Source organism: Geotrypetes seraphini, chromosome 9, assembly GCF_902459505.1.
Source record: "Geotrypetes seraphini chromosome 9, aGeoSer1.1, whole genome shotgun sequence".
Classification (NCBI taxonomy): Eukaryota; Metazoa; Chordata; class Amphibia; order Gymnophiona; family Dermophiidae; genus Geotrypetes; species Geotrypetes seraphini.
In genome coordinates, this window is record NC_047092.1 from 30,417,346 (window position 1) to 30,439,767 (window position 22,422).

The 22,422-nt window shown below is 43.5% G+C and overlaps 1 protein-coding gene across 3 annotated transcripts in view; it reads right to left on the reverse strand.

Moving 5' to 3' along the window:
• PTPRZ1 (protein tyrosine phosphatase receptor type Z1) overlaps nucleotides 1-22,422 on the reverse strand; it is a 269,276-nt gene that overhangs the window by 79,348 nt on the left and 167,506 nt on the right. For 2 of the 3 annotated variants that reach the window (XM_033958764.1, XM_033958763.1), the window contains exons 10-13: nucleotides 21,952-22,078; nucleotides 10,371-10,417; nucleotides 6,152-7,121; nucleotides 3,614-4,291 (exon numbers count right to left, since the gene is read on the reverse strand). In XM_033958764.1, the coding sequence (XP_033814655.1) occupies nucleotides 3,614-4,291; nucleotides 6,152-7,121; nucleotides 10,371-10,417; nucleotides 21,952-22,078 (1,822 nt within the window). The remainder of the gene's footprint in view (nucleotides 1-3,613; nucleotides 4,292-6,151; nucleotides 7,122-10,370; nucleotides 10,418-21,951; nucleotides 22,079-22,422) is intronic. The other variant, XM_033958765.1, reaches the window with a different exon arrangement.

The window sequence follows — 22,422 nt, forward strand, 5'->3', positions numbered from 1 at the left end:
TTCTCTAAGTTCTTGTGGTAAAGCATTCCATAGTGTTGGAGCGACAACTGTAAAGTTTGTTTTTCGGGTATAATAGAATTCTTTGATTGAAGGAATTTGTAGAAGTTTTTGGTCTGCTGATCTCAGAGCACGTGGAGAGTGTCTGATCAAATCAGACACCTCAGTGAGGGTCAGGAATCTGCCGCAACCACCTCTATAACTCAAAAACTGGTTCATGGTACTGGCATGGATCCATCAAAGCAAGAGAACCATTGGCTAATCAAGCCTTCATCAGAGCTGAGTTCATGAACATCTTTAAAATCAGAAAATAAACTGAATATATTAAGTTCTCTTAATTACTACTAATTATTTCTATAGCACTACCAGAGCACGCAGCGCTATACAGAGTCACAAAGAAGAAGAAAACAGTCCCTGCTCAAAAGAGCAAACAGCCAAGACAGACAAACAGGATGTAATGGATACAGTTAAGGGGAACGGTTAATCAGCTGGCTGGTTTGGAGGGCAGAGGGGAGTACAGGACAATCACGACATTGTGACATCACGCCATTGTGATGAGGTTAGCTCTTATTGGTGGAATGAGGCATTATGACATCACAATCTCAGTTCTTCTTCCCAAAGACTGAAACTCTTCACACTACTACTACCACTACTATGAATTATTTCTATAGCGCTACCAGACTTACGCAGGGCTGTACAGAGTCACAAAGACAGTCCCTGCTCGAAAGAGCTTACAATCTAAACAGCCAAGACAGACAAACAGGATGTCATTGATACATTTAAGGGGAATGGTTAATCAGCTGACTGGGTTGGAGGGCAGAGGAGCAGGGTTAAGGATTGAAGGCTATATCAAAAAGGTGGGTTTTCAGTCTGCTTTTAAACAAGGTAAGATAAGGGGCTTGACTATGCTGGGATGTACAGTATCCAACACAGAAATGAGAGGAAATGCCTGCCCCCTTCCTCAAAATGAACTCCAGCCTATGCATTTGGTGTACATGATTTGAATAATGACACATGCATGCATTTATTACATAGTGTGTATTTTACAGAGAGGCACACACATAAATGGAGCTCCTCTAGATCTTTCACTTACATGCATACATTATAGAATAAGTTACGTATGTATCTCTGACACTTACACTAGTTCTAACACACCTAAATTATACGCATATATCTAACCTGTTACACTAGCTTTCTAAAAAGGAAAGTAAACACCTACTTCTCTAGAACAGGCTCCAATCAGACACCCTCTAAGGGTAGTCTTACAGAATGCTCTCCACACATAATAGCTTTCTATAAAGGAAAGTGGGCACCTACTGTACTTCTCTAAAACAGGCTCCAATCAGACGCCCTCTAGGGGTAGTCTTAGAGAACTGCTCTCCACACATACTAGCTTAATAGTGCATGTAAAACCAGAATAAAAGCAAATGAAATTAAAATGCATATTTCTAACCATAACAACAGCAACAGACAAAATATGTACAGCTTCTTGCATTTACTGTGCATTGCTAAATCACATTTTGAAAAAATCTGAGGAGCCTGCCTCCTGAAATGTAGCTTTTTTTTCTTTACATACATTAAAATGAGTAATTGATGTGCTTGGTCACTCTTTGGATGGGAAGTAAATTACTTTGCCCTATAACCTACAACTGCTGGCAGCTGGAAATGTAATATCTAAAAAAAAAGTTGGATACGTGTGGTAAGCTACATAAGGTGGTACAGACCCAAATACCGTATTTCAATTAATGAACACCAATTTTGCATCTTAGGGAGACAGAGGTCAAATATTTTAATTAGCAAACTCAATGCAGTACAGAATTAGCACAGTTTGTTGCATTCCAGGTACAAAATGCAGCTATCTGTCCTTTAATGGCATAAATGCATAATACATTTTTAGAAAATATGATATCTACTGTCCTAATTAGAATGCAAATAGAACAAGAGACTCCTGACAGAACTCCGCCCCCTTTCCCTCTGAAAACAACTGAAAAATAATGTATTGGACGACAGTGATCAGAGTACGTCGGGATGCTGAATGGTAATTTGATTCTACTATGGTAATGAGTCAAATAATATATTATACATATTATTCATTTTTTCACCCTGTCAAGTTGTTGCTGCTGTACATTATTAACAAATAAAACAAATTAGCAAAAACTATATGTGGTTCGCAATATACAAAGGCAACATGAACTAGCTCATAGCTTGTTTAACGAAACTTTGCATTTTGCTTGTCATCTTTACTCCATGAACAAAGTTTGAATTAGATGTGTTTAATCCAGAAAGTCACCTAAAAGTATACAAAATGGGATTGCAAATCTTGCTTTCTCCAGTGTCTAGATATCTGGCTAACTGGTAGTCTGTAGCAAAGGCAGCAGAACGAGGTGGGCCACTGGGTCCATGGCCCCTTCAAAATATTTTCCATCACAGCATAAGCAACTTGAGAGCTTGGGGTTAGGGCTAGAAATTGGGTTGTTTGGCTCCTAAAAGCATGCCACTGCCCCTGTTCTGAAGCATACCATACTGATCCATTTTTAGTTTAAATACACGTTGGGCCTGAGGTACTCTGCAGTTCTCCCTTAGACACAAAAGACTTCATTCCCTAAATTTCTTTTCTCATAAACACAGACTGGTAGAAAGGTCTTGATGAATCAGGGCCAAAATAATTCATGAAAGCATGGGACAGGCACGTGGGATCTCTTAGAGAGAGGAGGTGATAGTAGATGATGCAGATGGGCAGACTGAATGGGCCATTTGGCTATTATCTGCCGTCATGTTTCTCTGTTTCTAATCCTTCAGTCCTCAAGTCTCCAAACAGTGTAGGTTTTCTTAGCTAAGACTGCCCTCTAGAGGTAATTTAAACAAGCCTATGTGAAGAACACTGGCTTGTAGAAAACACCTTCTCTACTACAGAACAACTCAAGAATATTAGCAAACTTGCTAGTTTTTCTTTTCTTTTGAGTTCAATTTTCTTGCAATAAAACAAAGAAAGACAAAGAGAAATTTCTCAGATGTAGATATTAGGTTTTGTATGCCACAGTCATCTTTTGCATACAAAACCTTACCAGACGAGCATAGGATGCTCCATTGTCGCCAACAGAGAAGGACTGAAATATGTTCTAATGAGCTAAAATCATGCTAAAGATGTTGCATGGAGTTGCTTATCTTCAAGATGCTTGAAAATTGGAAGCAAATAAATAGAGCTCGTAATAAAGCACAATTTACTAACACTCTCTTTTGTAACTCTTGAAATCATGTAGACAATACTTTGAAATGCCAAGGAACAAGGCAAAATTAAGAACTGGAATAAAAGCTTATAATCGTTTTCTGTTTCACAGCACAAAGTAGGAACTGCAGGTTTGACTTATAGAAGATGGACCAGTTATGAGGAGCTCAACAGTTGACATCTCCATTTTCAAACGTCTGCTAAATTCCTTCTACATCTCTACCACATTTTCATTCCACGGAATTAGACCTTGCTTCTCTTTGTATCTTGTCATACAGTATCCCTTCAACATACTTACACATTTGGGATTTTAAATACATAATTAACAGAAACACATTCATGACTACATGGAAGAGGCATTTATAACCCTTAAACTGAACCAAAACTAACCTGCCTCGGATACGTTGAATACTGGTGAATGGCCACTAGTGACAGATGCTGATGAAGAATGTGCTGATCCAGGAGTTAATACTGCTGTACCTGCATCAACGGCAACCTCAGAGTCTCTCTCGTTAATGTCGGAAAAATTGAAATCTGTCGACGTGTCATTATCATTAGGGCTATCTGAGGTGCCTTGACCAGAACCACTCTCTTCATCGCTCGTAAAAACAGCCCAGGAATTGGCGTCATATTGCCTTGGCCATGGGTCGCTAATAGTCTGAATAGGGTTTTCATAAACAGCTGGGTTGGTATGCTTCAAAGGTGACCCACTTGAGGTGAATGGTGGTGTTGTTGCACGGTTATTTCTGCTCGTGTCTGGGGATATCTGATTGTCTGATGCAACAGTTACTGGTGTCTCTCGTTCTTCTGATTTCTCAAAAGGTGTATTTAAGATTAGGGTGCTCTCATCTTTCTTGGGATTTACCTGTGTGTTAGGCACATCTATTGTACGCTCCTTTGGTTTTGTGTGTGGTGTGGAAGTGGTACCACTTATGGGAAACCCATTATTAAATATAGAATGTAACAAGTGTGCATCAGAATTCATACTGGCTGAGGTGCCAGAGAATGCTTTGGAAGTTACCGGCAACATGGGAATGGTACTACTGCCCTCACTGCTTGGAGAAACAGCTGCAACAGAAACATACATATTTGGTAAACGAGAAGCATCATCAACAGCCTCCCTACTCTCAGAAAAAACTGCAGACACAGGTACAGGCATCTCCTCAACAGCTGAACTTGACAGAAGAAAGGAAGCATCACTTTTGTGGAAAGCACTGGCCGAAATACTGGCAGCTAAAGTATTTGGCAGCAAGACTGAGGCAATGGCATGCATCGTTTTAGCAAGAAAAGCAGGCGCGATTTTAACACCGGTAGCTTGGGTGATGACATCATTAAGGTACAATGAAGGCGCAATCTGTCCTAACTCTTCATCATTAATGGAAGGGGACCCAAATTCCTCCTTTGCATGCAAAACAGGGGATCCTTGACGTGAAACTGGGGGGGTTTCAGATGTATGGGACAACTTAGTCACAACCGGTGGTGCAGACGAAGAATGCAACATTGTATAATTTGCAGTGGATTCTAGCACCATTGTAAGTGATATTTGGTCAATGTTAGCATTATCTTCAGAAGCTTCAGATGTCCTATTCAATAACAGATCACTCAACACCGTTGGAATAGTCTTAAGCAGTGGGCCAACACTGGAAGACTGCAACAATGAGTCATTACTTAGTACAGCTGAGGTCTCAGAAAAGAATTTCATAGTTGACAGAGCTAGCATGTTGGTAGAAGCAGATGCAGACACAACTTGGTTTGAAATTGCAGTAAGCACAGGTTTAAGCAACATATCACCAAAGGTTAGCGACACAGCATGCAAAGGCTGAGCTGATAACTGCTTTGCTGACATTGCGATACTCCCATGATCGAGAACAGGAGCAGAAACATTAGGCAGTGGGAGGGTTCCCTTTGCTTTAGTACCAGAAAGAGGGATTTCATGCAAGGGTGGACTGGGCTTAAAAATATTTGTTTTCAAGGCAGGTGAAGGAGATTGAGCCGGCCCTCTCTTTTCAAAATGATTCACATCTCTAAACAAGGAGTCAATTTGTAGATCTGTCTCATCTCCGTATGGATTGGTATGAAGAGGCTTATTTATTTCTCTAACTATGGATGCTTGATGCACATCTTCATCTACAGAAATGGATGAAGAACCTTTTAGTGCTTTAGTTCTAAGGTCATCTGCGTCAGGCAAAAGGAACCCACTGCCAGAGTACACTTCAAACACATCCTCATCATTAGATACAGTACGTGTAGGTTCAAGCAGAGAATGAGCTTGTGATATTACAGTGTTATAGCTGCTAAACAGAGTGCCTTTGTGAAATTCACCAGCAGAATCATGCACAAATATTGCAGAGTTGGAAGCAGCAGCAAAGCTGTGAGGGGATGCCACATTACTAGACAAAGCATAGACAGGCTCAGACACTGTAGAAAGTGCATGCATCTTTAAATCAAAGTGGGGCGATTCAGCTTGAGCAGCTGGGTGAATTTTATTAAAGATGCCAGACTCCTGACCAAATATCAACGTCTCGGAAGCAGCAGGAGTGGTCTGATGTGATGTAACATCAGAGTATCGAGCTTGACTTGGCTGAATTAAAGTGTGCGGTTCAGCCAACGCCAAAGAAGTATGAGGGGACACCTGGTCGCTTGCAAAAGTTGAAGGAACTTGCAAAAGCATTTCTGAAACTGTGTGCAGGTGAGGAAACATTTTACTATTGGAGGAAGCAGAGGACAATAGAAGCAAAGGGACGTCATCAGTGGAAGACAGGGTGGGTTCATATGACACATCAACACTGGGAAATACAGGAGTGGCATGCAGGTTCACATCAATACCTGAAGCAGCAGGGATTCTTTTGAGGATGTGAGTGTCAGACAATAAAGGGGTGACTAGAGGAAACATTTCACTAGAGTAGGAAGGTTGAAGAGGTATCTCACCATGAAATATTGGCTGAGTTGTCTGAGAGAGTACCTCATTGGCAGCAGGCACAGAGCTGTTTTGTCCAGAGCCTGGAGAGGTAGAATGAGCTGATAACGCAGTAGAAGAAAAATCTGACGTAGAATAATTAGCAATATCTACATCAACCCCTGAAGTATTTTCCGACCCCAGTTGATCATGGAAAGAAGATTTTGTAGCTGACACCGATCCCTCAGTATGAAGATCAGTATAACTAGTCTGATGTAACTGCTCATTATTCGTTGCACCCAAAAATCTAGCTGCAGAATTAGTCGTACTGTGAGGTGTTGGCTTTCCACTCGCATGTGTCTCCGTCCATGCCTCTTCCTCGGTAGATGATGTAAAAGCTTCAGATGTATTTTTAGCATGACCCTGGTAGACCACATCATTTGAATTTGATTCAGGACTTCTTGAAGGCAGAGCATCTCCTAGGGATGCTTTCTGTTGAACAAACGGTGTTGAAACAGTGGTGGAAGCGGAAACCGACAAGCCATTGTAATCTTGCTCTGTTTGACTGCTCACTTTTGTCAGTTGTGTTTTTGTTACAAAAGTTGAATATGAATCTTCTTCATGAATGCCTTTGGTTGAGTCAGAAATATTTGCCTGCTGGAATTCAACAGCAATTTCAAAATCCTTTGTTGTAGAAACAGAGGTTAATTCCAAGACCTGAGGTGGTAGTATGGTCTGTGCAGTATTTCCCTGTACAGGCCCAGAAGTTGTAGACTGTGAGGTTGGATGGAGAAATACTTCGAAAACATTCTCCTGTCCATGCGAATCTTTGTTTCTTGAATACGCATTAGAAGTAGCAGCAGCATTCAGCGTTGTCCCCATCTTGTTCTGGATATAATTCAATGTGGTCGTTTTCATGTCCTCTTTCCATATTTGGTTTATGGCACTATTAGTGCTGGGAAAGGTTTCAGCATTTTCATCCTCTTCCTCCAGCTCTTCCTCCTTTGGGAAATGGAAACAGCACATTCTAAATTTATTACAAAGGCTAGTTAACATAATTAACGGGGAAGTTATCAACGTGAGCTACCATTAAGATGTGCTATTTCACTGTTAACCCCAGTTATTAGTAACTAGGTCTCATCCTGAGTTAAAATAACACATTAGTGGTAAAGTAACACATCTTAACAGTAGTAGCTCACATTGATCATTCCCCCCCACCCTTAGGGCTAGATGCACTAAAGATACCGACTCGATTGCTGTTGGCCGATTCTCTGGCCAATTTTCCAGCAGCGATCGATGCGCTATCAAGTTTGCATTCAAATGATTTGCATGGAGGTGCAAATCACTTGTATGCAAATGCGACCGATCAATCGCTCAGTGAGCGAGTGACACAGGCGCAGAGCCCTAACAGCAGTGACAGGGGAAGCAGCCTCCTGTCACTATTGTTAGGGCTTCTTTTTTTAAAAAAAAAATGGCACAGATGCTGTGTATGTATTACACATGCACAATCTGTCCCATTAAAAAAAAAAGAAAAGAAAAAAGGCACCCCCCAGCCATTGTTCCCCTCCCCCGAACCCCCCAAAAATGGCAGGAGGAATGTCCTCTCCCTCCAGCCACCGGATGTCCCCCCTACCCCGAATCTCCCCCCCCAACCTCCCACATACCTTTTTAAAATGTTGGAAGCAGGAAGCCTGCTCTCAGGCTCCTGCTTTGGGCCCGCCTATCTAAATGACGGGCCTTCCCCTCCCCAGTGCATCATGTGATGCATGGGGAAGGGCCAAAGGCCCTGATTGCTTTAGACACCTAAGGCCCCCTTTTTTTTTTTTTTTTTTTGGAAAAGCCAAGTGATATTAGTGTATTAATTGCTTGGCTATTTTGCATGGGGTTTTAGCTAATTTGCATGGCTGGATCGGAAAATGAGCGATCGAGGGGAAAACCACATGGTGGTCCGTTTTGTGCATCGAGTCGGTAACAGCGATCTTCACTAAAGCTGTGAAAACAGGTTTAGTGATGATCACTGCTTTAGTGCATCTAGCCCAGACATGGGCAACTCTGGTCCTCGAAGGCCGGAATCCAATCGGGTTTTCAGGATATCCCCAATGAATATGCATGAGATCTATTTGCATGCACTGCTTTCAAAGCATATTAATTGGGGAAATCCTGAAAACCCAATTCTGGCCCTCAAGGACCGGAGTTGCCCATGTCTGATCTAGCCCTGGTAAGCAGAGCCAATATTGTGATATCATAATGTCTCATTCAACCAATGGCTAAGAACCAATCTCATCAGTGATGTCACAATGACTTTATTGCCCTATACTTGGCTCACTTTTACTACATATAGTAATAATTTTGATTTCTAGAGACATTTCTTATTTCTTTAATTAAGGGGAGAAGTTACTAACGTGCGCTACTACTAAGATGGCTTATTTTACTGTTGACCCTAGTTATTAGTAATTTTGTCTCATTATCTAAAATGGGAGCTGTGATAAAATAACCCATTTTAATGATAGCCCATGTTGACACCTTCCCCCCCTTGGTGTGAAGAATGAAGAGTGTTAGTCTCCGGTAACCAGAGCTGATATAGTGATGTCATAATGCCTCATTCCACCAATGCCTATAAGCCAACCTCATTAGTGATGTCACAATGGCTTGAATGCCTTATACTTGACTCACTTTTATTACATAAAGCAATGATTTCAATTTCTAGCAACATTTCTATTTTTTTTTAAATTAAGGTGGGAAGTTATCAAGATAGGCTATTATTAAGATATGATATTTTACTGTTAACCCCAGTTAGTAGTAACCAGATCTTACTGGATAAAATGGGAGATGTGCCAACTAGCACAAGTTAATAGTAAAATGCACTTTAACAGTAGACCGCGTTGATTACTAAAAAAACAGAAAAAAGCATGAAAACTAAATTGCTTGCCAGAGGCTCTGATTGGCCTAGGTGGGTCAGATGGGAGGGACCTTAGCATTTCATTTTTACGATAGGGAATTTTGACCATTGTTGCGTAGTGCTTGTTCTTACAAACACTTTAGAACTCAAATGAAAACTTATCTTTTTTCAAAGTACCTGGCAAATTAAGCTAAATGATTCCTATGTTATGTTATTATTAATCTTTTGTTAACCGCGTTGAACTTACAGTTATGTTATGTTATCGGGGATAAATTCCCCTGCTACGATCAGCTTAAGGCAGCTGTGGCCTAGCTTTAAGATCCTGCGGCCTAGATAGGCGGCTGAAATGTAGGATGGGGTTTTCCGGGCCTATTTTTCTGCCGCTTACCTTGACATGAATTATGACTAGGTAGCCGCTTTAGCCCACCTAATGACTCTTCTGATGTTGTTTACCGAATAGGCTTCAAAAAACAAAAACTATAAACTCTTAGAATTGATGAGTTTAATAACTTTTGAAATAATATATTTATTTATATATTTATGAACTTGAGAATTGATTGTTCTTACACAGATTTTGGAGATTTTTTGTTATTGAATTTTTTGGGGGGGGTTTTAAACACATATTTTTTCCTTTTTCCCACACTGGATGCACATTTGCACTTTATATTTATTTATTGATCACTTATTAAATGCTTTTAAAAACATAAGGGTATTATGATGTACAGGGCAGGGTTTATTTAGACCCTTGGGTCTGGTGCCAGTCACCCATGAATACCTGCCTGGGGCTTTTGGTCACTCGTAGGGATAATTGAGCCCATACTGAAACCCCTTTATTTAATGATTGAACTTGCAGTGCAACCGCCATCTTAGTGTTGGATTTATAAAGGAAAATCATACCGATTTTTTGGACTTCTGATGTTGGCCATGCCTACTTTGGGGTTCTGCGGCTACCTAGTCACGATTCCTGCGCCTTTTATTTAGGTGTGAATAGGCGCTTAAACCTTGCTGGGTTTTTGCCACTTTTAATGGCATTTTTCAATGAACTTAGGCCCTGGCAGGGTACTTACCGATACCTACATTTAGGTGCCGGTTTTAGAATGTTCCCTTTAGGATTTCAGCCTTTCGAATATTGGGTCCCAAGCCCCAAATGCTTTGGCTTGTGCACACCCTAATTTTAGCCTGTTGATCTTTATTTCCGTGCATTCAAATGAACTAACGTGACGAGCGCATGGCGACATATGTTCCTTAAGTGTTCATGTGATGCAATCTCAAGCCACTACATTGTTCCTAATACCCAAATCTGGAAAAACTTTACATTTCATGATATTATTACTTGGAATTTTCATTTATACCTCTAATGATTCTTCGGTTTCAGTTAAATCAGGAAAGAGGTCAATATCTAGGGGGAAAAAAAAAAAAGATCCAGTGTATTATGAAGGTTTCCAGGAGATACATGAAAACAAATACAAACCATAACTGTATAATTATAGACATAGAGAACAGCATGTTTAGGTGTTCAAATAGGATCTTACATAATTGCCTGGGGTTATATGTGCCTAGAATGTAGGTACACAGACACTGCGGGGTGGGGGATGATTCGGTCAGTCTCTAAGGGCTCCTTTTACGACGACGCGTTAGCAGTTTAACGCGTGCTAATTTGTCGGCTGCGCTAACCGCTAACGCCTCCTCTAGAGCAGGCGGTAGTTTTTCGGTTAGCGTGCGTTAAAAAGGTGCGTGCGCTAAAGCTGCTAACGCGGCTTCGTAAAAGGAGCCCTTAATTTCTAGAGCCAAAATCTTTGAAAATATTGGGTCACTCATTTATCATTGCAAAACTGGATTACTGCAACAGCCTCAGACAGAATTGAGACTCCTTCAGATAATTAAAAATGCTGAAATCAAATTAATAACAAAAACTAGGAAATATGACCATGTGACCCCTTTACTTCGGAATGCCCATTGGTTACCAATCAAAGAATTTCTTATAAAATTTCATTAATAACGTTTAAAACGATTCATTCAAAATCACCTCAATTCATTGATAAATAACTCATTCCATACGAGCCATTCCGGACTCTTAGATCTTCTGACCACAAATTGTTACAGTCCCCTCCCTTCGAATAATTGGAACAAAAAGGCACGGCATTTTTTCAGTAGTGGCCCCACAACTTTGGAATACCCTACCAGCTTCCGTAAGGGAGGAGAGCAACCTTGACCATTTCAAGGGCCTACTTAAGAGTCATCTATTCAAAGAAGCCTTCAACATATGATCTAATTGTTCATATCATTCTTCCAGTTCACCCCAAGAAACAAGTAGCAATGTTCCCTTTTGTTTGTTCCTTATTTGGCTTTCTTTCCTATACAACTTTTTCACTGAAAGGGTGGTTGATCGCTGGAATAGTCTTCCACTTCAGGTTATTGAGGCCAACAGCGTGTCTGATTTTAAGGCCAAATGGGATAGACACGTGGGATCTATTCACAGAGAAAGTTAGGGGAGGGTCATTGGGGTGGGCAGACTAGATGGACCGTGGCCCTTATCTGCCGTCTATTTCTATGTTTCTATGTTTCTAACTTGTAGTTCCACCCAGCTTCCTTTTGTTTCCTGTGTCAAATATTGTCGCCTATTAGTCCCCATTTATTTGATGTTGTTTCTCTTAAATTCTTTTTAATTCCCCTGTTAATCACATTGTTTTTATCTTATTATAATTTTGGTTTTCTTTCCCCTATATATTTTAACTTGTATTTCGCTTAGAAATTGGATAAGCGACTGAATCAAATTTTAATAAAAACTTGAAAACTTAAGAGTGTGCCTATACTGAACCACCCAGAAGGCAACAATTTGGTACCTATTCTATAAAGCAGGGGTGTCCAACCTCGGTCCTCCAGAGCTGCAATCCAGTTGGGCTTTCAGGATTACCCCAATGAATACGTGCGAGACCTATTTGCAATCACTGTCTCCACTGTATGCAAATAGATGTCAAGCATATTCATTGCGGCAACCCTGAAAACCCAAACTAGCAAGGGGGGCTGCAATCCAGTTGGGTTTTCAGGATTTCCCCAATGAATATGCATAAGATCTATTTGCATACACTGCCTCTACTGTATGCAAATAGATTTCATGCATATTCATTATGGCAATCCTGAAAACCCGTCATAGCGAGGGTGGAACGCCTTGCTATAATGGAAAGTAGGCACCTACTTTTCATTATAGAACACTAGTGTAACCAGTGAAATATGCAATTATAATTTAGGCATGAGCACATCCACCCAACGTAGAACTGATGTTACTGCTCATGCCTAAATGCTGGAGCTGGAGTACAGTTGCAAGGTGCACATATACTTTATTTTATAACTGTACACCTTAGCAATTACATATGTAAGTGCACACTTACCTGTGCAAATGCAAGAAGGGCACCTAAGCACTATTCTTTAACAGAGCCCAGGGCTAGGGTTACCATTTTTTGGGCCGCAAAAATCCGGACATATGACCCTGCCCTGTTCTGCCTCTGGCCCTGCCCAGTTTCACCTTCAACTCTGCTCCGTTCTGCCCCAGTCCCTCCCAGTTCAGCCTCCAAGCCCCGTCCCCACAAACCTTCTCTCTTCTTCCTCGACAAGCTCTGGCCACGTCTGGAGGGCCTGGAGCATGCGCAGATATATGTGAGCAACTTTGAAAGAGACCTGGGGGTGATGGTGGACACAACATTGAAAGCATCAGCACAATGTGCGACAGCCTCAAAGAAAGTGAACAGAATGTTGGGTATCATTAAAAAGGGTATCACGACCAGGACGAAGGAAGTCATCATGCCGCTATATCGTGCAATGGTGCGCCCACATCTGGAGTACTGTGTCCAGTACTGGTCACCGTACCTCAAGAAGGACATGGCAGTACTTGAGGGGGTCCAGAGGAGAGCAACTAAACTGGTAAATGGTATGGAAAACTTTTCATATGCTGACAGGTTGAAAATGCTGAGGCTGTTCTCCCTGGAAAAGCGGAGACTTAGAGGAGACATGATAGAAACCTTCAAAATCCTGAGGGGCATAGAGAAGGTGGACAGGGACAGATTCTTCAAACTGTGGGGAACCACAAGTACAAGGGGTCACTCGGAGAAATTGAGAGGGGACAGGTTTAGAACAAATTTGAGGAAGTTCTTTTTTACCCAGAGGGTGGTGGACACATGGAACGCGCTTCCGGAGGTTGTGATAGGCGAGAGCACACTACAGGGTTTCAAGGAAGGTTTAGATAGGTTCCTAAAGGATGAGGGGATTGAGGGTTACAGATAGATGTAGAGGTAGGTTACAGAAATGGTCAGGAACCACATCACAGGTCACAGACCTGATGGGCCACCGCGGGAGCGGACCGCTGGACGCGATGGACCTCTGGTCTGACCCAGTGGTGGCAACTTCTTATGTTCTTATCCATGCATGCTCAGATGCCCTCCAGATGTGGCCGGGAGCTTGTTGGGTGTTTTCCAAAACTTGGACAAACTGCCGGGTTTTGTAAAGTCCATCTGGGACACCGGACAGTTCTCTAAAAAGAGGACATGTCCGGGTTTTCTTGGACATCTGGTAACCCTAGACAGGACTCCTACTTACATGGGTAATTTACAGGAAAGTGTAGGTTACATACATCTTGAAAATCCCTTCTGAATTTGTATGCTCTTGTCAGCACATCTGAAGAGTATCTCTGAGTGACCTTTTGAGGAGTATTCAGACCTCACTAGATACTCTAAAGCAGCGGTCTCAAACACGCGGCCCACGGGCCACATGTGGCTCTCCAGGTTTTATTTGCGGCCTGCGGTCTGGACGCGATCATTCTCTTCGTTTTGGAGCAGCAGCGTGTCTGGCTGGCTCGTTCCGTTCAAAGCCACGGGTTGGCGGCTCCTTGCGCTATCCACGGAAGAGCCGGCCAGACACGCTGCTGCTCCAGTGGCGTACCAAGGGGGGGGGGCGGTCCACTGTTCTCCCTAGAGTGTGGCTCGCGGCTCGTCTAGAGCAGTGGTGCCCGACCTGCTTCCCTTCCCTTCTCACCGCTGCCATCGGGGAACAGGCCGGCACCGTGTTCTTTGATCTCCCTGCTTCTCTTCCGCCCGACGTCAATTCTGACGCCGAGAGGACGTTCTGGCTAGCCAATCGCTGCCTGGCTGCCCGGAACGTCCTTTCCGATGTTAGAATTGACGTCGGGCGGCGAGAGTTGGTCGGCCCCGTGGAGAAGAGAAGCAGGGAGATCTCGGCCTGTTCCTGATGGCGGCAGCAGCAGCAGCCTATTCCCCGGCGGCGGTGGCATGGGGGAGGGCAGGAAGGAAGAAAGAAAGAAAGGGGGGGGAACAGGGAGCCAGAAACAAAGCAAAAAATGGGACACGGAATCAGAGAAAGACAGACATAGAGAAAGAAAGAAAAAGTTGGGGGAGGGAATGAGGTCTGGAGGAGAGGAAGCATACAGGAGGCTGAAAGAAGGGAAGAAATATTGGATGCACAGTCAGAAGAATAAAGTGCAACCAGAGACTGATGAAATTACCAAACAAAGGTAGGAAAATGATTTTATTTTCAATTTAGTGATTGAAATGTGCCAGTTTTGAGAAAGAAAAGATATTGAACTTTAAATGTGAGTGCTGCAGAAAAAAATAGAGTACTTGGAGGGCCGCAGAAAAAATAGTTAATGTCTTATTAAAGAAATGACAATTTTGCATGAGGTAAAACTCTTTATAGTTTATATATCTTTCCTTTTAACTGTTAAAGGAAAGTTTTATAAACTATAAAGAGTTTAACCTCATGCAAAATTGTCATTTCTTTAATAAGACATTAACTATTTTTTCTGCGGCCCTCCAAGTACCTACAAATCCAAAATGTGGCCCAGCAAAGGGTTTGAGTTTGAGACCACTGCTCTAAAGTGCTGTGGTTTAGTCAGCCAAGGCCAAGATTATATCCATGAACAGCAGTACATTTAAGTTCAGAATTGATGGGGACTCTTTCTACTTAAACCTTATTAATAAAGAGCCCTATCTAACATGGGGTATTTTTATTTGTAAAATCTTTATTGAAAGTAACACTAACTCATTTACCTGCTACAGCTACAAAAAAATGAAGACAATACCCATCTCCCTCTGTATTCGCGGTGACTGGGAATGAACTGACCCGCGAATACGGAAAAACCGTGAATAACTTTCTCATATGTTAGTCGCGGTTTTCTGTTAAAAAGCCTCGAGAATATGATAAAAACCACAAATAATATATGAGAAAGTTATTCGCCTCCTCCCCCCGCCTGCCCGGAAAAACCGCAAATAACTTAAAGGCAACAGTGCATCCCCCCCCCAAGCTTTGTCCCTTATGGTCTGCTGCGAAGCGCAAGCTCCTCTGTCGCACCGCGCCTTTTCAAAAGACATCTGTAGCCGTCGGAGCGATAGCGAGGGGTGGTGAGGCGGAAGCTGCGGCGGCGGCAGCTGACGGAGTTCTTTTGGTTCTACATTCTCCCTTCCGGTCGTTGTTGAGTGCAGGAGCTAGGAGAGAGAGGAGGGTAAAAACTGTGGTTTGTTGTCGGAGCGATAGCAAGGGATTGGGGGGGGGGGAGCAAGCTGGAAGCGGCAGCGGCTGACAGGGTTCTTGTGGAGAGAAGGGTAAAACTGTGGTTCGTTCTTCTTAGCAACAAGATAAGAAAGACATTCTGTAAGTGAAACTTCATGGGGAAAAGGGCCCGCTCGGCAATGCTGCACACTGAAGGATGTGCTGGGACGACGTCATTCTGGGGGAGGAGCCAGCATGGTAAAAATCGCAAATAACTGAAATCGTGAGTGATAAAACTGCAAATACGGAGGGAGAGCTGTAATATGAACAGCACTAAAAAAACATAGCTGACAGTGCGGAGGTAACTGATTCACCACTCTTAAACCTTATTGTAACTCTGTATGCGTTTAGTAAAAGGGTGTTGCCATGGTTTGGCGTATATCTGCCATCGCAGGACCATTTTATTTGCGCATGCTGGCTTCTTTGCTCTCCTATGTATTCCTGAAGTCTCTCCTCAAAAAAATTTTGCGAACCCCTGAAGAAGGTGCTACATTATGTCAAAATGCTAGTGTTTTGTTGATGCTATAATACAGGGGTAGGGAACTCCGGTCCTCGAGAGCCGTATTCCAGTTGGGTTTTCAGGATTTCAAGTTTCTAGTTTAATGGTTTTTTTGATTAATCGCTTAATCATATTTCTAAGCGATGAACAATTTAAAATTACAATTAATGGGAGACAATACAATACAAAACTATATAAAATAACATTAGGGATTAAAAGTTTAACTTAACAAACCCATATACACAAGGAAAGAGGGGAGGTGAAATACAAAATCAATATAGAAAAGTAGAACGTAAAGGGAAAAGTACAAAAAGGGAAACAAATAAAAGATATACAGTGGTGCCTCGCATAACGGACGCCTCGCACAGCGAACGCTGCGCATAACGAACTTTTTGTCTTGCTCCCTATAACGAACTTCGTTTCACACAACGAAGTCGCCCGAGGGGCCCGGGGGGGGGGGCGGAACTACTCTCGCCGAAGCCGGGAACAGCAGCACCCTCCTGTCTGAATGCAGTGTTCCATCATCTCCCTCCACCTTACCTTAGATGCCGAGTTTTCCGGCTTTCTTTTTCGGCCAGCCACACACTTTCAAAGAGCAGCACATGCGCGCATGCTCTGTTGTTCAATCTTCTCCTCTGACGCAACCGGAAACCGGAAGTTGCAGGAGAAGAGAACATTGATCAACTTCAGCAGCTGCGCGTGCACAGCTTTTTGAAAGCGTGCGGCTGGGTGAAAAAGAAAGCTAGCAAACTCTGCATATAAGGTGAGGTGGAGGGAGGGAAATGTAGGGCTGCAGAACGAATTATTTTCTTTTACATGTATTCTTATGGGAAAACAGGGCTGCAGAACGAATTATTTTGTTTTACATGTATTCTTATGGGAAAACGCGTTTCACACAACGAACGTTTCACATAACAAACTTGCTCCTGGAACGGATTAAGTTCGTTGTGTGAGGCACCACTGTAATATGATACAGTAAAAATAATTTGACCTATGGACTGTTTAGTTAATTACTAAAGGCATCTCTAAAAAGAAATGTTTTTAAATTACTTTTGAATTTCTCCAGATTCTGCTCTTCTCTTAAATAAATTGGAAGGGCGTTCCAAGTCTGAGGTGCGGTAACAGAGAAAATAAATTGCCGTCTTGTGTTAATAACCTTAAGAGTCGGAATAGTTAGTAAATTCTGTTCGTTGGATCTCAGAATTCTATTTGGGGAATAAGGGATTAGTAATTTATATATAAATGCTGGGGTTTTATTAAGGAGAGATTTGAAAGTGAGTAGGCATAGTTTGTATGTTATCCGGTGGGTAACTGGAAGCCAGTGCGCATTTTTTTAGAAGGGGTGTTACATGATCAAACTTCCTAGTTTTAGTTATAAGCTTAATGGAAGCATTTTGAATGATCTGTAGACGTTTTATTTCATTCAAAGAGATTCCCTTAAAAGAGCGTTACAGTAATCGATTTTAGAGATCACCAAGGAGTGAATAAGAATATTAAGTGATTTTGAACATAGAAATTTTGAAATTGATCAAATTTTTCGTAGTCTATAAAAGGTTGTTTTAATAATGTTACTAATATGATCATGGAATTTCAGTTTATCATCAAAGATCACCCCTAAAATTTTTATATTGCTAACTAATTGCAAGGGGACATTTTTTATACAAATGGGAGCAGCAAGGGAAGAACTGTCTTTCCAGGGGAAAAGCAACACATTAGTTTTTTTAATGTTAAGAGCCAATCTGTTTGAGTCCAGCCAATGAATATGCATTGAAAGTAGTGCATGCAAATAGATCTCATGCATATTCATTGGGGAAATCCTGAAAACCCGACTGGAATAGGGCTCTCGAGGACCGGAGTTCCCTACCCCTGCAATAACAGATAAAAGTAGTACCATGGCCCCGATTCTATTAACGGCACAAAGGAATGTGGCGTGTAGCTAGGGTTACCCGACGTCCGGTTTTCCTCGGACATGTCCTCCTTTTGAGGACATGTCTGGGGGACCGGACGGCGTTTCAAAACCCAGCACTTTGCCCGGGTTTTGAAAAGCCTCCTCTAAATCGCGTTGGGCAGGAGGAAATCCGCCCATGCGCCAATGTCACGCGATGACGTCAGGTGCAAATACGCACGACGTCATGACGTAGCACCCACGCACGAGCAGGTGATTTAAGCACCCAGGCGCTGTTTCTGACCAGTCGGCCCGCTTTGACTGTCAACTCCTTACTCTCTGAAAATGCCTGCATACTTTGAAATACGCAGGCAACTTGAAAAATTGCTCCAAGGGTGGATGTTCCCGTGTGCGGCACCCTGTCAGCGGCCAATTCACCAGTGGAGCGGAGAAGTAACCTAGCTGTTAGGCTGGCCAGGATTCAAACCCACGTCTCTCACGAATGATCCTTGGGCAACCTGCTTCACCCTCTACTACCTCAAGTACAAACTCAGGGCCTCGTTTACGAAACTGTTAACGTGCCCCCCCCCCCCTGAGAATACCGGAGAACATGCTAAATTGCATTCCTGTTTGCAACTCACCTTACGCTTTTTCCCCACACACAGAGAATGGGAGTGTAGAAAATATTGATTCAGAGATACTCCGACTGCTCAGTGCGGCGAGTCACTTCGTCGATGCTGCTGGCCTTGGTATCTTTAGTAAGTATGAGTGTCACCAAAAGCAGCTGAGTTATCGAATATGAAGTTCTGCTCGTATAAAACCAACTTGCACCAATGTTCTGCTCCATCAATGTAATTTCCATGAGTTGTTTTATGCCCTGGCATGTAAATATTAGTAATAATCCAATGCAGCTAGAGCTTCCTCAATATCAGGTGACCGAGTTTGGCAATGTGTGCGCCATCCTTGATATACCATAGATCCTGGTCTACTGCTATATAAAGTGCATCAGGCCTAGTTCTGCAAAGCAGTGCAGGCAGCGCAAGCAAGCAAAGCAAGCTACTGGCTTAGAGAAGCCAATTGCGTGAGCAATCGATGTGAAATAGTTGATGCAAGGCTCGTTAATTTTGCGGCTGAAAGAAGAAGCAGGAAAGAAGCCCCCCCTCACCACCACCATTTTTGACAGGCAGTCAAGGATTTTAGCCGAGAGCTTTTAAAATTCAATGTAGTCACGTATCATGAGCACACAACATGAATTCGTCGCATTCAGGTCGGCAAAGCTGTTCACGGCTCAGCTAAGAAAGTGTTTAGAAAATGAGAGCAATGCAGTTTGGGGAGCACCCAAAATACGAGGGAAATTTGATCCTGGTGGAAGGAAGGTAGTGCTGAGCAATGCATAAATTTCGCCTAGTCCCACTTAGGGTTACCAAATGTCGGGGAAAACATGGACATGTCTTCTTTTTAAAGGACTGTCTGGGTGTCCGGATGGACTTTCCAAATCCCGGTAGTTTGTCTGGGTTTTGGAAAGCCCTGACCTCCCGGCTGAGTCTGGAGGGCCCCTGGGCATGCGCGGACGACGTCACGCGTATCCGTGCATGCTCGAAGACCCTCCAGACGTGGCCTGGAGGTCGAAAAACGAAGATGAGGCTTTGCGGGGGGTGGGACTAGAGGCGGAATGGGGCAGGGGCCGGAGGAAAAACAGGGCATGGCTAGGGGCAGAACAGGGTGGAGCCATTACTCCCACTGGAAAGAAAGCACCAGTTAACATATGAACTAGGCACCAACCAAAATGTCACACGGACAATCAGGAAATCTCCCTTTCAGGATCCTTCCATTAAGTACATAAGTACATAAGTAGTCGCCTCCGCCGGGGCAGACCAGAGGTCCATCCTGCCCAGCGGTCCGCTCACGCGGCGGCCCATCAGGCATATTGCCTGAGCAGCAGTCCCTGACTAATTTTATACCTACCTCTACACTTATCTCTAAACCTTTCACTGCTCTTATCTGTACCCCTCAATCCCTTTGTCCTCCAGGAACCTATCCAGGTCTTCTTTGAAACCCTGTACTGTGCTATTTCCTATCACGGCTTCCGGAAGGGTGTTCCATGTGTCCACCACCCTCTGTGTGAAAAAGAATTTCCTTGCGTTTGTTCTAAACCTGTCCCCCTTCAATTTCATCGAGTGACCCCTTGTTCTTGTGGTTTCTTTCAAATTGAAAAATCTGTCCATGTCAACCTTTTCGATGCCCCTCAGGATCTTGAAGGTCTCTATCATATCTCCTCTGAGTCTCCGCTTTTCTAGGGAGAACAGCCCCAGCTTCTTCAGTCTGTCAGTGTATGTAAGGTAGAACCTGACTGAAAATCATCCCACTTAGAGGGTCACATGTGCTAAACACTATCTGCCTGATAGTCAACGCTATTATAGATTGGTAACGGGCATTCCTAGGGTTTTCCTAGGTATTGATTGGCTCAGGCACTGACAGAAAAGTAAGGTTTGACAGCTCAGACTTCCCCCCCCAGACCATCCCTACACAAATTAAAATAATAAACATAAAACAAAAAACAAAAACAAATTGAAGATAGGCAGAAGAGACACCTGCTCTTTCCTGCGAGTCGCACAATCACCCGACACTACCCTCCCCCCCCCCCCAGTGGGAGAGATGCCCACTCCCTTCCGTCAACAAGTAGCAGCCCTCTGCCACCACCTCCCGGCAGTGGGAGAGATGCCCACTCCCTCCTGCCGCCTATGTCATGTGACCCCCCCACCCAACACCCCCAAGAGATGCCCACTCCCTCCCGCTGCCACGCAACCTCCCTGACACTCCCCCTATGCCTCGGATGACCCTGTCCCCTCCCCTTACCTTATTTATGATGGCTGACTGGAGGGATGCCTACTCCCTGTGGCCAGCAGGCCCACCTCTTCAAAATGGCAGGCTTTCCCCTTCCTGGTGCATAGGAGGGGCCTTAAACAACCTGGGCCAATTAGAGCCTGCAGGCTGGAGGAAGTAGGCATTCATCTGGCAAGTCATTGTAAGGTAAGGGGGAGGGGCATTGTTGGAGGAATGGGGGAGGTGTTGCTTGGTGGTGGGAGGGAATAGGCATCTCTTCCGCTGCCAGGGGGTGTCAAGTTGGGGTCACTTGGCATCAGCGGAGGGAGGGGATAGGCATCTCTCCCTTTGCCAGGAGGTGTTGGGTGTGTTGCTTGGTGGCAGGAGAGAGTGGGCATCTCTCCCGCTGCTGGGTGGTGTTCAGGGGGAGGGGGGGGTTATCGTTGCTTGGTGGCGGGAGGGAGTGGACATCTCTCCTGCTCCCACTGTCTCAGGTGAAGGGTTGCTTGACTTCGGCAGCTTGTTTTGTTTTGGGGTTTTTTGGGGGGAGGGGAGGTTGAATTTATTCTGCACAGGTACCCATCGCTATCACCAGTGATGGGCACATGCAGATTTACAGAATCTTCACTAATCTCCACCAACCTCCTTTGCATGAGCGTTATTTGGAGAATGACTCGCTTTTTTAAAATCACTACTATAATGGCTGTGACAGTGGCCCGTCGATTTTTAACGCAGATTTTTGAGAATCTAGCCCTCAGTCCACAATGAACATGCATAAACTTGATTTGTATATACTGCCTCCATTATATGCAAATTTATTTCATGCATTTTCATTGTGGATATCCTGAAAACCTAAATGGCAAGAGGGAACGCCAGGACTGAGTTGAGAGACACTGATCTAGACCAGGGTTTCTAACTTTACTGCTCCTTTACAAAAAAAAAAAAAAAAATGGCCAAACTGCCAGCAGTACATCAAATAATATGGATTAGATTTTGTCACAGCAAACTCCCATGTCCTCTTCCCCCTCCCCCAGCACATTTGAAAAATATCTTATGAACTAAAGAATGTGACTACAAGGATTTAAAAACTCCAGTCATCAAAGCTAAGAATTTTTAAACGGTTTGCAAACTACTTTGCAGAGGATACTTCTGTTCCTAAGCTAGCACGTACCTGGATCATCCGGGGGCATGTCAACAATCACTTGGTCACTGTGTTTTCCATACAGGCCATTAGTGCACAATGCTACAATCTGAAGAACGTAGCTTGTATTGGGCAGCATGTTATTCAGAATAGCTCCCTACAAGAAAGACCAGCAAAAGATAACTCAAAAGGTAGGAACAATGCCCACTCACTCCTGCCTCTGGCACCGTCATCTTGAAAAAATGGCAGCACCCTGCCCTGCATGGTGCATCCTGGAGATGCACCAGGCCAGATCAGTCTGCACTAGTGCTGCCCGATTCACCAGTTCACTTCGGTGAATCGACCTGACATACCTCCGAGGCCTCCTAAAACAGCAGCGGTTTAAATAGGCTGCTTCGTAGCCTTCCCCACTGGGGTCTTCCCTCTGCCGTGTCACTGATGACATCATCACTGATATGACAGAGGGAAGCCCTAGCGGGGCAAGTCACGAAACAGCCCATT